The sequence below is a fragment of the Bombina bombina genome, chromosome 3 (assembly GCF_027579735.1).
Source record: "Bombina bombina isolate aBomBom1 chromosome 3, aBomBom1.pri, whole genome shotgun sequence".
Taxonomy (NCBI): domain Eukaryota; kingdom Metazoa; phylum Chordata; class Amphibia; order Anura; family Bombinatoridae; genus Bombina; species Bombina bombina.
Genome location: NC_069501.1, coordinates 1,256,527,389 through 1,256,544,207, shown reverse-complemented (window position 1 = coordinate 1,256,544,207; position 16,819 = coordinate 1,256,527,389). Strand labels below are relative to the sequence as shown.

Below are 16,819 nucleotides of genomic sequence, written 5' to 3'. Positions count from 1 at the left end.
TATATAACTTATAATGTGTAACATTAGTATATGTGCAGATATATAACTTATAATGTGTAACATTAGTATATGTGCAGATATATAACATATAATGTGTAACATTAGTATATGTGCAGATATTTAACATATAATGTGTAACATTAGTATATGTGTGGATATATAACATATAATGTGTAACATTAGTATATGTGCAGATATATAACTTATAATGTGTAACATTAGTATATGTGCGGATATATAACCTATAATGTGTAACATTCGTATATGTGCAGATATATAACACATATAGTGTAACATTAGTATATGTGCAGATATATAACATATAATGTGTAACATTAGTATATGTGCAGATATATAACACATATAGTGTAACATTAGTATATGTGCAGATATATAACATATAATGTGTAACATTAGTACATGTGCAGATATATAACGTATAATGTGTAACATTAGTATATGTGCAGATATATAACTTATAATGTGTAACATTAGTATATGTGCAGATATATAACATATAATGTGTAACATTAGTATATGTGCAGATATATAACACATATAGTGTAACATTAGTATATGTGCAGATATATAACACATAATGTGTAACATTAGTATATGTGCAGATATATAACTTATAATGTGTAACATTAGTATATGTGCGGATATATAACCTATAATGTGTAACATTCGTATATGTGCAGATATATAACACATATAGTGTAACATTAGTATATGTGCAGATATATAACATATAATGTGTAACAATAGTATATGTGCAGATATATAACCTATAATGTGTAACATTCGTATATGTGCAGATATATAACACATATAGTGTAACATTAGTATATGTGCAGAGATATAACATATAATGTGTAATATTAGTATATGTGCAGATATATAACATATGTGTAACATTAGTATATGTGCAGATATATAACTTATAATGTGTAACATTAGTATATGTGCAGATATATAACATATAATGTGTAACATTAGTATATGTGCAGATATATAACACATATAGTGTAACATTAGTATATGTGCAGATATATAACATATAATGTGTAACATTAGTATATGTGCAGATATATAACTTATAATGTGTAACATTAGTATATGTGCAGATATATAACATATAATGTGTAACATTAGTATATGTGCAGATATATAACATATAATGTGTAACATTAGTATATGTGCAGATATATAACATATAATGTGTAACATTAGTATATATGCAGATATCCTATATTATAAAAGGCCAAGTGTTTGTCTGAAGCCGTCATGCGCAGTAGAGACAAACACTTGGCCTTGAGATAGGGAGCGCGAGGTACACAGCATACAAGCAGCTGTGAGATAGGGAGCGCGAGGTACACAAACAGCTGTGAGGTCTGGGGAGCGCGAGGTAAGCTGATTGAAACAGCCTGTGGCAAGAGATATGGAGCGCGCTCCCCAGACCTCACAGCTGTTTGTGGCCGACGGGAGCGTTGCGATGGGGGCGTGGCCGGGCGTCGCGGGGGGCGTGGCCGGGCGGGGTCCCGCGATGTGAAGACAGAGCCAGAGTGGGAGCAGGAGAGGGGGGGGAGAAAGGCCAAAGGGGGGGGGGGGGGAGAGCCAAAGGGGGGGGGGGAGAGCCAAGAGAAGGGGGGGGGGAGAGCCAAAGAGAAGGGGGGGGGAGAGAGCCAAAGAGAAGGGGGGGGGGGAGAACCAAAGAGAAGGGGGGGGGGGAGAGCCAAAGAGGGGGGAGAGAGAGAGCCAAAGAGGAAAAAGAGCCAAAAAGAAGAGAGAGACAAAGAGGGGGGAGAGAGCCAAAGGGGGGGAGGGGGGGAAGAGAGCCAAAGGGGGGGGGAAGAGAGCCAAAGGGGGGGGGGAAGAGAGCCAAAGGGGGGGGGAAGAGAGCCAAAGAGAAGGGGGGGGAGAGCCAAAGAGAAGGGGGGGGGAGAGCCAAAGAGAAGGGGGAGAGCCAAAGAGAAGGGGGAGGGAGAGCCAAAGAGGGGGGAGAGAGAGAGCCAAAGAGGAAAAAGAGCCAGAGAGGGGGGAGAGAGAGCCAAAGAGGGGGGGGGGAGAGCCAAAGAGGGGAGGGAGAGAGCCAAAGAGGGGGGGAGAGAGCCAAAGGGGGGGGGAAAGAGCTAAAGGGGGGGGAGAGCCAAAGAGGGGGGAGAGAGAGCCAAAGAGGGGGGGGGCAGAGCCAAAGAGGGGGGGAGAGCGCCAAAGAGGGGGGAGAGAACAAAAGAGGGGGAGAGAGCCAAAGAGGGGAGAGAGAGAGCAAAAGAGGGGGGGCCAAAGAGGGGGGCCAAAGAGGGGGGGAGCCAAAGGGGAGGGGAGAGCCAAAGAGGGGGGAGAGAGAGAGCCAAAGAGGAAAGAGAGCCAAAGAGGAGAGAGAGCAAAAGAGAGGGGAGAGAGAGCCAAAGGGGGGGAGAGAGCCAAAGGGGGGGAGAGAGCCAAAGGGGGGGGGGAGAGAGAGAGCCAAAGAGGAGAGAGAGCAAAAGAGGGGAGAGAGCCAAAGAGGGGGGGGGGGAGAGCCAAAGGGGGGGGGAGAGCCAATAAGGGGGGAGGAGAGCCAAAGAGGGGGGGGAGCCAAAGAGGGGGGGGAGCCAAAGAGGGGGGGGGAGCCAAAGAGGGGGGGGGGGAGCCAAAGAGGGGGGAGAGAGAGCAAAAGAAATGAGGGAGAGAGCCAAAGAGGGGAGAGAGAGAGCAAAAGAGGGGAGACAGAGAACAAAGGAGAGGGGGGAGAGAAAGCAAAAGAGAGGGGGGAGAGAAAGCAAAAGAGAGGGGGGAAGAGAGAGCAAAAGAGAGGGGGAGAGAGCAAGGGGTGGGACCGCTGTACTGCAAAAAATGGCCCGTGTACACGGGCTTTAGTACTAGTAACATATAATGTGTAACATTAGTATATGTGCAGATATATAACATATAATGTGTAACATTAGTATATGTGCAGATATATAACATATAATGTGTAACATTAGTATATGTGCAGATATATAACATATAATGTGTAACATTAGTATATGTGCAGGTATATAACATATAGCCCTCTAGTTATCAATGCGTCTACTTTACCTGCCTTCGCCGGCCCAATACGCCCACCTAAGCTCGCCTACCATTGCCGCCGCGGACCTGAAAAATCTCGCCAAAGTTATCAATAAATCTGTCAAAAAGCCGCGCACCAAGTATGGGACGATGAGCAGCGGACTGTGATAGTTATCACTCATCCGATCTCGCTGCTCTTCGGCTTTTTGACAGCTTTATTGACAAGCTGTCACTAAGCACCCACACTAACTATACTGTTCTACCCCCTATACCGGCACCCACGGAGCCCCCCACAACTAAATAAAGTTATTAACCCCTAAACCGCCGCCCCTAGACCCCGCCGCAACTCTTATAAATGTATTAACCCCTAAACCGCTGCTCCCGGACACCGCCGCCACCTACATTATACCTAGTAACCCCTATCCTGCCCCCCCTATACCGCCGCAACCTATAATAAAGTTATTAACCCCTATCCTGCGGATCCCGGACCTCGCAGCAACTAAATAAATAGTTTAACCCCTAAACCGCCGCTCCCGGACCCCGCCGCAACCTATATTAAACTTATTAACCCCTAATCTGCCCCCCCCCTACACCGTTGCCACCTATAATAAAGTTATTAACCCCTATCCTGCGGATCACGGACCTCGCCGCAACTAAATAAATAGTTTAACCCCTAAACCGCTGCTCCTGGACCCCGCCGCAACCTATATTAAACGTATTAACCCCTAATCTGCCCCCCCTACACCGTCGCCACCTATAATAAATTTATTAACCCCTATCCTGCCCCCCCCCTACACCGCCGCCACTGTAATAAAATTATTAACCCCTAAACCTAAGTCTAACACTAACCCTAACACCCCCTAACGTAAATATTAATTAAATAAATCTAAATAATATTTCTCTTATTAACTAAATTAATCCTATTTAAAACAAAATACCTTCAAAATAAACCCTAATATAGCTACAATCTAACTAATAATTATATTGTAGCTATTTTAGGATTTAGTTTTATTTTACAGGCAACTTTCAATTTATTTTAAAGGCAACTTTCAATTTATTTTAACTAGGTACAATAGCTATTAAATAGTTATTAACTATTTAATAGTTACCTAGTTAAAATAAAGAGAAATTTACCTGTAAAATAAAAACTAACCTAAGTTACAATTACACCTAACACTACACTATACTTTAATAAATTATTCCTATTTAAAACTAAATACTTACCTGTAAAATAAACCCTAAGATAACTACAATGTAATTAATAATTACATTGTAGCTATTTTAGGATTTATATTTATTTTACAGGTATCTTTGTATTTATTTTAGCTAGTTAGAATAGTTATTAAATAGTTATTAACTATTTAATAACTACCTAGCTAAAATAAATACAAAATTACCTGTAAAATAAATCCTAACCTAAGTTACAATTAAACCTAACACTACACTATCATTAAATTAATTAAATAAATTAGCTACAAATAACTACAATTAAATTCAATTAAATAAACTAACTAAAGTACAAAAAATAATAAAAACTAAGTTACAAAAAATAAAAAAAATAAGTTACAAACATTTCAAAAATATTACAACAATTTTAAGCTACTTACACCTAATCTAAGCCCCCTAATAAAATAACAAAGCTCCCCAAAATAAAAAAATTCCCTACCCTATTCTACATTAAAAAGTTACCAGCTCTATTACCTTACCAGCCCTTAAAAGGGCCTTTTGCGGGGCATGCCCCAAAGAAAACAGCTCTTTTGCCTGTAAAATAAAAATACAACCCCCCCCAACATTAAAACCCACCAACCACATACCCCTACTCTAACCCAAACCCCCCTTAAATAAACCTAACACTACCCCCCTGAAGATCATCCTACCTTTAGCCATCTTCAGCCAGCCGACCCACCGATGGAACTGAAGATGAGATCCGGAGCGGCAGAAGTCATTATCCAAGGAGCGCTGAAGAAGTCTTCCATCCAACTGAAGTTATCATCCAAGGGGCGCTGAAGAGGTCTTCCATCCGAATGAAGTCTTCATCCAAGCGGCATCTTCAATCTTCATCCATCCGGAGAGGAGCGGAGCCATCTTCAGACGAGCCAACGCAGAGCCATCCTCTTCTTCCCGACAACTAACGACGAATGACGGTACCTTTAAGTGACGTCATCCAAGATGGCGTCCCTTCAATTACGATTGGCAGATAGGATTCTATCAGCCAATCGGAATTAAGGTAGGAAAAATCTGATTGGCTGATTGAATCAGCCAATCAGATTGAAATTCAATCTGATTGGCTGATCCAATCAGCCAATCAGATTGAGCTTGCATTCTATTGGCTGTTCCGATCAGCCAATAGAATGCAAGCTCAATCTGATTGGCTTATTGGATCAGCCAATCGGATTGAACTTCAATCTGATTGGCTGATTCAATCAGCCAATCAGATTTTTCCTACCTTTATTCCGATTAGCTGATAGAATCCTATCAGCCAATCGGAATTGAAGGGACGCCATCTTGGATGACGTCACTTAAAGGTACCGTCATTTGTCGTTAGTTAGTTTATTTAATTAATTTAATGATAGTGCAGTGTTAGGTTTAATTGTAACTTAGGTTAGGATTTATTTTACAGGTCATTTTGTATTTCTTTTAGCTAGGTAGTTATTAAATAGTTAATAACTATTCTAACTTGCTAAAATAAATACAAAGTTACCTGTAAAATAAATATAAATACTAAAATAGCTACAATGTAATTATTAATTACATTGTAGCTATCTTAGGGTTTATTTTACAGGTAAGTATTTAGTTTCAAATAGGAATAATTTATTAAAGTATAGTGTAGTGTTAGGTGTAATTGTAACTTAGGTTAGTTTTTATTTTACAGGTAAATTTCTCTTTATTTTAACTAGATAGCTATTAAATAGTTAATAACTATTTAATAGCTATTGTACCTAGTTAAAATAAATTGAAATTTGCCTGTAAAATAAAAATAAATCCTAAGATAGCTACAATATAATTATTAGTTAGATTGTAGCTGTATTAGGGTTTATTTTAAAGGTAAGTATTTAGTTTTAAATAGGATTATTTTAGTTAATAAGAGAAATATTATTTAGATTTATTTAATTAATATTTAAGTTAGGGGGGTGTTAGGGTTAGGATTAGACTTAGGTTTAGGGGTTAATAATTTTATTACAGTGGCGGCGGTGTAGGGGGCAGGATAGGGGTTAATACATTTATTATAGGTGGCAACGGTGTAGGGGGGCAGATTAGGGGTTAATAAGTTTAATATAGGTGGCGGCGGGGTCCGGGAGCGGCGGTTTAGGGGTTAAACAATTTATTTAGTTGCGGCGGGGTCCGGGATTCGCAGGATAGGGGTTAATAACTTTATTATAGGTGGAGACTGTGTGGGGGGGGGCAGGATAGGGGTTAATAGGTATTATGTATGTGGCGGCGGGGTCCGGGAGCGGCGGTTTAGGGGTTAATAACTTTATTAGAGTGGCGGTGGGCTCCGGGAGCGGCGGTTTAGGGGTTAATACATATATTATAGTTGTGGCGGGGACCGGGAGCGGCGGTTTAGGGGTTAACATATTTATTAGAGTGGCGGTGGGCTCCGGGAGTGGCGGTTTAGGGGGTAATACATTTATTTAGTTGCGGCGGTGTAGGGGGGCAGATTAAGGGTGTTTAGACTCGGGGTACATGTTCGGGTGTTAGGTGTAGACAGCTCCCATAGGAATCAATGGGATATCGGGCAGCAGCGAACATGAACTTTCGCTATGGTCAGACTCCCATTGATTCCCTGGGCCAGAAAAGTGCCGAGCGTACCTGCTTGTTTTTTGATAACTAGCAAAAGTAGTCAGATTTTGCCGAACTTGTGTGCGGAACATCTGGAGTGACGTAAGAATCGATCTGTGTCTCTCTCTCTCTCTCTCTCTCTCTCTCATGAACTAGAGCTATCTGAAATGGAAAGAAGAAGGCCGCCTCATGGTGCAGTAAGTTTCAAAAACATAAATTATGCTTACCAGATTATTTAGTTTCCTTCTGTATAAGGAGAGTCCACAGCATCATTCCTTACTGTTGGGAAATACTGAACCTGGCCACCAGGAGGAGACAAAGACACCCCAGCCAAAGGCTTAAATACTCCCACTTCCCCTATCCCCCAGTCATTCTGCCGAGGAACAAGGAACAGTAGTAGAAATATCAGGATATAAAAGGTGCCAGAAGAAAAAAATAATTTTGAGGGCCGCCGATCGGAGAACACGGGCAGGAAAATTAAATTCTCTGGTAAGCATAATTTATGTTTTCCTTCTTAATATAAGGAGAGTCCACTGCATAATTCCTTACTGTTGGGAAAACTATACCCAAGCTCTAGAGAGGACACTGAATAATAACGGGAGGGACAAAAAGAGAGGCGGACCCTAATCTGAGGGCACCACAGCCTGCAAAACCTTTCACCCGAAAGCTGCTTCAGCCGAAGCAAAAACATCAAACTTGTAAAATTTAGGTATGTAAGGAGGACCAGGTAGCCACCTTACAAATCTGATCCATAGAGGCCTCGTTCTTAAAGGCCCAAGAGATAGCCACTGCTCTAGTAGAATGAGCCGTAATCCTCTGAGGAAGTTTATGTCCTGCTGTCTCATAAGCAAAGCGGATACCACTCCTTAACCAAAAAGATAAGGAAGTCGAATAGACCTTCTGACCCTTACGCTTCCCGGGATAGACAACAAACAAGGAAGAAGTTTGTCTAAAATCCTTAGTAGCCTGAAGATAGAACTTCAAGGCGCGAACCATGTCCAAATTATGAAGCAAACTTTCCTTCGAAGAAGGAGGATTGGAACACAAGGAAGGAACAACAATCTCTTGACACGACCTTAGGAAGAAAACCTAACTTAGTACGTAGGACAGCCATATCAGAATGGAACACCAGATAAGCAGGCTCAGGCTCACATTGCAAGGCAGCAATCTCAGATACTCTGCGCGCAGAAGCAATAGTCAGTAGAAAAAGAACCTTCCAGAATAACAATTTAATGTCAATTTCATGCATAGGCTCATGCATAGGCTCCAAGAAGGAGCCTTAGATCTAAACACAGGTCTTATCCTAGTCAGAGCCTTAAAGGAACACTGAGCCCAAATTTTTTATCCACCAATCAGCAAGGACAACCCAGGTTGTTCACAAAAAATGGACCGGCATCTAAACTTACATTCTTGCATTTCAAATAAAGAAACCAAGAGAATGAAGAAAATTTGATAATAGGAGTAAATTAGAAAGTTGCTTAAAATGTCATGCTCTATCTGAATCGCAAAAGAAAAAAATTGGGTTCAGTGTCCCTTTAACAAAGGACTGTACATCTGGAAGCTCCGAGAGCCTCTTGTGCAGTAAAACAGACAGGGCCAAAATCTGTCCACTCAGTGAACTGGCAGAAAGGCCATTCTCCAGTCCATCCTTGAGAAACGACATGATCCTGGCAACCTTAACTTTATGCCAGGAAAATCCACGCTCTTCACACCAGAATAAGTAGGTTCTCCACACCTTATGATAGATGCGACGAGTAACCGGTTTACGAGCTTCAATGAGAGTATCAATAACTCTCTCAGAAAAAACCCTCTCTTGGCTAGAACTAAGCGTTCAATCTCCACGCAGTCAGCCTCAGAGAATCTAGATTTTGATGAACAAAAGGACCTTGTTCCAGCAGATCCCTGCAACAAGGTAACTTCCACGGAGGAGATGATGACATCCCCACCAGATCTGTGAACCACATCCTTCATGGCCATGATGGAGCAATCAGTATCACTGATGCCCGCTCCTGCTTGATGCGAGCCACTACACGAGGAAGGAGTGGTAACGGTGGGAAAAGGTAAATTAGACTGAACCTTCAAGGCACTGCTAATGCATCTATTAGCTCCGCCTGAGGATCCCTGGACCTCGACCCATATCTGGGTAGCTTGGTATTGAGATGAGACCCCATGAGATCTATCTCCGCAAACACTTCGGGATGGAGAGACCATTCCCCCCCGATAGAAATATTGTCTGCTGAGAAAATCTGCTTCCCAGTTGTCCACACCCGGAATGTGGATCGCTGACAGCGAACAGCTGTGGGCCTCCGCCCACTCCAGAATCCGAGATACTTCCCTCATCGCTAGGGAGCTTCTTGTTCCACCCAAATCTTAAATTTAAGGCTGGTTCCTCCACAGCAGGAGGCTTAGAGGCAGCAGACTCCATCCCAGAAAGTTCACCCTCTGAAGCCTCAGAGTGCGACTCATCCTCAGATAACAGACAGAGCAGAGAATTCCAATAAATTACATGATGACCCTGGGGCAGGAGAGCTATTTTTAACCTTTCGATTGCGTTTAGCAGGGCGAGGTAAAGCACTGAGGGCCTCAGACACCTCCGTTTTTAACTGTGCGGTAAAATCTGATGTTAAAAGGCCCCCTCCAGATGGAGGATTAAGCGTGCTATGGGAAGCTGCGTGTGTAGAAGGAGATGAATGTTGGGTATGCACCTCACAGGACGGTGAGTCCTCAGAGGTGGACTGCTCAGTGGTACTAAAAAGGTTAACCTTCTTTGACCTAATAACGTTGTAAAGGCATGTGGAACATAGTTGAGAGGGCAGGCATACCAAGGTCTCCTCACAATATAAACAGGTATTACTATTTGTAATAGAGGGAGTACCCTCTAATATTTCAGAATCCTCCATAGCTTAAGCTAATGACAGCAGGACACAGAAAATAAACAATCTATATTTCTCAAAAAACTGAACTTTTATACCTCCTAGACCCAGACAATGCAGAGAAATAGTATCTTCTCTGACAGCCAGCTCGGTCAGAAAAGAGGAAGTGAAAGCGAGACCACTCCCGGTCACATGGTGCACAAGGCAGGACCGCCCTTGCTATGAGAAAAAGCGTGCCAAGCTACAAGCTGCGCAGCACTCAAAGTAAAAGTAAAACCTGTGCGTTCCAGCCACATAACAAACAGCCTATGAGCCCAATAAAATCTCACACATAAAGCAGTATAAAATCAAAGCATCACATTTGATTAATCCCCACTGTTCAAGGAGATATTAACCCATGATTCTATTAAGATAAAAGGAGCCACACTGTGACCCTGTCTTCTGGCGTTTTCAACATATGTATACAATTGAAACAATCTTACCAGAATCCATGCTGTGAAACAGAAATACAGCCTCTCAAGTGTGACAGTCTTGTAGCATCGCTCCTGACATGGACTTGAGTGAGGAAAACAAGCAGGCAGTGAAACTCATCAACGCTGATTGCTTAGGAGCTGTTAGCAGGCAGTCTGGATAGGTTCGCAGAAAGACTCCCCCTGCATTGCCAGACTCTAACTTTCGTCAATGCTCTCACTGAGAGGCTGACAAGACTACTTAAAGTGCCAGTCCCATACCGAAGGGCAGATACCCTTCATAAGGAACTACTCCCAAATCTTTTGACACTTCTCTGCCATCCTCCTGTGACGAAAGGCAAAGAATGACTGGGAGATGGGGGAAGGAGAGGAGTATTTAAGCCTTTGGCTGGGGTGTCTGACTCCTCCTGGTGGCCAGGTTCAGTATTTCCCAACAGTAAGGAATAATGCCGTGGACTCTCCCTATATTAAGAAGAAAACATATCAGAATAAAAATTCCCAAGAGTGCTCACAATGAATAAAGCCCTATGGATAAGTGCTAGTATAGCAAGCTGGATCTCAACAGCCTCCAGATGGCTGGCCAGCCCTGCACTGAGAGGGATCCCGATTGCCTGTGAAGCCCAGGTGACCAGTCAGCCCTGCACTGAGAGGGACCCTGATTGCCTGTGAAGCCCAGGTGGCCAGTCAGCCCTGCACTGAGAGGGATCCCGATTGCCTGTGAAGCCCAGGTGGCCAGTCAGCCCTGCACTGAGAGGGATCCTGATTGCCTGTGAAGCCCAGTTGGCCAGTCAGCCCTGTACTGAGAGGGATCCTGATTGCCTGTGAAGCCCAGTTGGCCAGTCAGCCCTGTACTGAGAGGGATCCCGATTGCCTGTGAAGCCCAGGTGACCAGTCAGCCCTGTACTGAGAGGGATCCCGATTGCCTGTGAAGCTCAGTTGGCCAGTCAGCCCTGCACTGAGAGGGACCCTGATTGCCTGTGAAGCCCAGTTGGCCAGTCAGCCCTGCACTGAGAGGGACCCTGATTGCCTGTAAAGCCCAGTTGGCCAGTCAGCCCTGCACTGAGAGGGATCCTGATTGCCTGTGAAGCCCAGTTGGCCAGTCAGCCCTGCACCGAGAGGGATCCTGATTGCCTGTGAAGCCCAGTTGGCCAGTCAGCCCTGCACTGAGAGGGATCCTGATTGCCTGTGAAGCCCAGTTGGCCAGTCAGCCCTGTACTGAGAGGGATCCCGATTGCCTGTGAAGCCCAGGTGACCAGTCAGTCCTGTACTGAGAGGAATCCTGATTGCCTGTGAAGGGCAGACAGCCCTGCACTGAGAGGGATCCTGATTGCCTGTGAAGCCCAGTTGGCCAGTCAGCCCTGCACTGAGAGGGATCCTGATTGCCTGTGAAGCCCAGTTGGCCAGTCATCCCTGCACTGAGAGGGATCCTGATTGCCTGTGAAGCCCAGTTGGCCAGTCAGCCCTGCACTGAGAGGGATCCTGATTGCCTGTGAAGCCCAGTTGGCCAGTTAGCCCTGCACTGAGAGGGATCCTGATTGCCTGTGAAGCCCAGTTGGCCAGTCAGCTAGAGGCTGTTGAGATCCAGCTTGCTCTACTACACTTATCCATAGGGCTTTATTCATTGTGAGTACCCTTTTGGGAATTTTTATTCTGATCAATATATGTTCTGACATTTCTGCGCCCTGAGGCGTTCTTGTTCTTTCCATTCCAGGTAGCCCTTTGCCAGACCAACCAGCATGAGGAGGAGCTGGCTTGCGGGGTTTATATTTACACAGCACATCTATAGGACTGTTAAGACTTCTTGTTACCAATGTTTATAGTTTTTTTTTATCGTTTTCACAACTTTTATTTTATTTTATATATTGTGATTGGTTTTATGTCCTGTAATAGGCCTGTCTAATCTAATAGCACCTCAGATTTAGTTTCAAACAAGATTTTATGGTTTACAGCGCCCCCTTAAGACATGTGATCTTTACTGATGAACTAGAGCTGTCTAGCTGTGAAAAAAATCAAAATGCACTGAGATAAGAGGTGACCTTCAAGGGCCAAGTAATTAGCAGCTGCTAAGGGTGGCAATGGGGCTTGTATCATGTCAGCAATTAACAAATTGAGTCATTACCAGATGGTACAAGCACCTTAGGCTCTCTGTGTTTAAAATGCTGGTGCACGGTGCATACTTAAATACCCTTTTTTTATTAGAATAATTTTTGCTAATACATGTATATTACAAAAAAATTTTCTATTCAAAACTGAAATGCATCCATGTGGATTCTAATTTTGTCTGAAATGTCCCTTTGCTGTATCACAATCTACTAAGCGAACCTTCTCTGTGAGACAATACAGCAACAACCCTTTTTTGTTAAGACAATGCATGGCCTGATAACAGATCAAGTGTTTGGTTTTTGTCTAGGACACATCTTGGAAGACAAAACGTCCAACTGGACCAGGATGTCTAGCGCGTTTTTGTGTTGACCAAGAAGATTCTGCTGCAGGTGGAATACTGAGGATAATAAAGTATAATACTGACAGACAAAGATACAACTGTTAGGCGCTGTCGCAAAGACAATACAGACAGGATCAGTCGGAATAATCAATGGACAGGTCTATAGCTAACGCTATGAATAAATTACCCCTTGGATGGATTGAATTTGGACCATTATAAAAGAACTGATTTATTAAATGAATGGAATTTGTATACAACAACCTAAAAGCTTTATAACTATTCTAAGTTACATCAACCATACATTGTAATATGCATTTAAAAACAAGGATGGATATTTAAACCTTAACCACGATGAGTGCTTTCAATTTCAGTATTAAAGGTGTCCAATGGGTATATAGGATACCCTTAGATACAGCTGTATTTGTTGGATGAGGGTTACTGAGTTTTCATAGGTTAATATTTATCATTTCATGTACTGTAGGGTATTAACTTCCAGTAATCTCAATAAATATATTATTTTTTTATGTCTGTGATCATTCTTTCCTATTGGTAAGAAAGAAAAAAATAACAGTTGTGGGTGGGCCCTATTAAAACCTTTAAATATTTACCTTACATTTGTCATTCTTTTTCAGTTGTGAGTTTTCTGACATTGTGACTAGTTCTAAATCCTAAGGCAAGTTTAATGTGTAAATAAAGATGAGCCTTACTATAAATAACTAAATGGTATCCACTGTGGGGACAATCAGATGCCACATATGACATAAAACCACCACTTACATTGGATCACATATAGGAAGCCTAAATATCTTTAAAGGGGCATTAAAGTAAAAATGTTACTTTCAAGATTCACACAAAGCATGCAATGTTAAAGGGATATGAAACCCACATTGATTGAGATAGAGCAGCAATTTTAAACAACTTTCTAATTTACTCTTATCAAATTTTCTTCGTTCTCTTGGTATCCTTATTTGAAAAGCAGGAATGTACGCTTAGGAGTCGGCCCATTTGTTGGTTCAGCATAATAGGAGTAAATTAGTGTTGCTTTATCTGAATCATGAAAGAACAACATTTAATTTACTATCCCTTTAAACGACTTTCCAATTTACTTCCATTATGTAATTTGCTTTGTTCTCTTTATATTTTGCTGAAAAACATACCTAGGTAGGCTGAGGAGCAATGCACTACTGGGAGCTAGCTGCCGATTGGTGGCTGCACATATATGCCTGATATCATTGGCTCTCCCAGTGTCTTTCAGGTATCTCCCAGTAGTGCATTGCTGCTCCTTTAACAAAGGATACCAAAAGAATGATGCAAATTGAAGTATGTAAGTTATTTAGAACGTTGATTGAAAAATCCTCCATTCAAATCATTCACTGGATTGACAAGGTTCACAGAAAGGGAACCAGTCTTCTCTGAATCACAAATAGCATTATCGAGTAGAAGCTTGTGCAACACTGTCTCCCTGCTCTCATGCAACAGCAGCCTTGTCAATCACCTTAGTTGTATCAGTCCAGGGTGACTTTAATCTGCCACCTCTAAAGTGGTGGAGAGGTCAGGAACCCTGGACACACACCACTACCTACTGTATAGTATGGCAATATCCTGCATGAAATTCTCAATTCAAAAATCTCCCTTTGTTTTTCTAAGAAAAGTTGGCGTCCCCAGACGCTGTGAAGCTTGTGTACATCTTCATACTAAGAGCCGACGGGGAAGTACCTCAGCTGCAGATACTTACTTTCAGTAGACAAGCCCATCCTAGGCAGTGCAAGCAGGATGCCAAGAATATAAACAATAGTATCTACAACCCAGGGGATTGGTGGAGACATTTTTACCTGGGGAGGACAATAGATCCCACAAGGAGCAGCTCACTGTAGACCATGGGATTGGTGGAGATATTTTTACCTGGGGAAGACAATAGATCCTACAAGGAGCAGCTCACTATAGACCAGGGGATTGGTGGAGACATTTCTACCTGGGGAGGACCATAGATCCAACAAGGAGCAGCTCACTGTAGAACAGGGGATTGGTGGAGAAGTCTACATTTCACCTGGGAAGGGCTGTAGATCCCACAGGGAACAGCTCACTGTAGACCAGGGGATTGGTGAAGAAGTCTACATTTCACCTGTGAAGGGCTGTAGATCCCACAAGGAGCAGCTCACCGTAGACCACTGGTTTTCAAACCTGTCCTCAGGCCTCCCCAACATTCCAGGTTTTCTATATTACCTTGGATGAGAGCAGCTAAAATAACCATGTTTATTAAACAGCTGATTATTTCACCTGTGCTCTATTTCAGATATCCTCAAAATGTGGTCTGTTAGGGAGGCCTGAGGACAGGTTTGAAAACCAGTGCTGTAGACCAGGGGATTAGTGGACAAGTCTACATTTCACCTAGGAGGCCTGTGACATTCCTCACTGAGAAAAGATCTTTCACTGCCTTTTATAATGGCACCAAAATATAGAGGAACACAAACATATAAAATCACATAAAGGTATATAGATTTGGACAACCTGGTTTAATACAATCATCTGCTCTAAGCTTTCCCATGGATTCTCTATAGGTCAGGGGCCTCTCAGGCATCTGTATAGTCAGTGAGGCCACTCACAGTAGATGCAGGAAACTAATGAAAGTTTCACATGTTTACTTTCCCTATTTGCAAAATAACTCTTCAGACCAGGAGCCAAACTATGACTCCCATACAACAACCAGGTAAAAACAGAAATTAAGCCAGCAGAAAAGGTATATAGAAAGAGACTACTGATACACTATTTTTCAATGTACACGAAAGGCACTCCACAATTGTCTCTCTCTTTCTCTCTCTCTCTCTATATATATATATATATAAATATACATACATACACACACTTTAGCAAACTTTGTATATTTATTTTGACATTTCGAGGACTACAGAAGAGGATGATTTAGTCCCCAAAATGTCACAATGTATATACCAACACTAATGTACAAACATAATTTATGATAAATTATTTTCTTTCTTGGCAATGAGAGTCCACAAATTCATTCATTACCTATGGGAAATACTTCACCTGGCCACCATGAGGTAAAGACACCCTAAACAAGGCATTAAATATCCCTCCCACTTCCTCTACCCTCCCAGTAGTTCAAGCCGAAGATAAGGAAATGTAGAGAGATACAAGACTGCCGCCCCCTACATTACTTTGAGGGCGGGTTTGCGGACTCACTGCCAAGAAAGAAAATAATTTATCAGGTAAGCATAAATTATGTTTTCTTTCTAATGGCAGTGAGAGTGCACTAATTCATTCATTACCTATAGTAAACCAATATCTTGGCTGTGGAGGACATGAAATGAATAGGGAGGGAAAGTTAGGGGAGGTAGTCCTAAGAACTAGGCCCCTCCACTTGAAGAACTTTTCTCCAAAAAGATGCCTCTGCTGAGGCAAAAACATCAAATCATAAAAGTTTGTGAAAGTATGCAATGAGGACCAAGTAGAAGCCTTACAGATCTGTTTAACTGACGCCTCATACTTGAAGGCCCAGGAAGAGGACAACGCACAGGTAGAATGTGCTGTAATTTGTAATGGAGGCTTCTGGCCCACTTCCACATACACCATGCAAATCAAACTTCTGAGCCAGGATGATAGAGTAACAGCAGTGGCCTTCTGACTTCTGCACTTACCAGAATACAGGACAAATAAGGAAGATGATTGACTAAATTCCTTGGTAGCGTGAAGGTAGAACTTTAAAGCTCTCACCACGTCAAAATTATGTAACAACCTCTCTGTAGAGGAAGAAGGAATGGTCAAAGAGATGGAACAACCATTTCCTGATTAAAATCGTGAGTTGTAAAAACCCCATCTGTGTTTGCAGAACAGTTTTATCCGCATGAAAGATAACATAAGGTGGGTCACATTGAAGGGCAGACAATTCAGAAACTCTACAAGCAGAAAAGATAGCTAACAAAAACACAAGTTAAACATTAATATTAACAGAATGCATAGGCTCAAACAGAGTCTGATGATTAACTCTTAGAACAAGATTAAAGGGACAGTTTACTCAAAAATGTTTTCCCTTTTAATTTGTTCCCAATGATTACCTGCTGGAGTGTATTAAATACCTAGATAGCATCAGGAGATGCAATGCATTAAGGGGAAGATAGCTGCTGATTGGAGGTTGCACATATATGCCTCATTATTGGTTCACCTGATAAACCAATAAGAATGTGTACACTACTGCTGTAATA

At 42.3% G+C, this 16,819-nt stretch overlaps 1 protein-coding gene across 1 annotated transcript in view; it reads left to right on the top strand.

Moving 5' to 3' along the window:
* Positions 1-13,211, top strand: part of LOC128652162 (interleukin-1 receptor type 2) — a 90,029-nt gene extending 76,818 nt beyond the window's left edge. Inside the window, exon 6 of the mRNA XM_053705105.1 lies at positions 12,567-13,211. Within this exon, the coding sequence (XP_053561080.1) occupies positions 12,567-12,612 (46 nt within the window). The 3' untranslated portion in view covers positions 12,613-13,211. The remainder of the gene's footprint in view (positions 1-12,566) is intronic.
* The last annotated feature ends 3,608 nt before the right edge of the window (positions 13,212-16,819 follow it).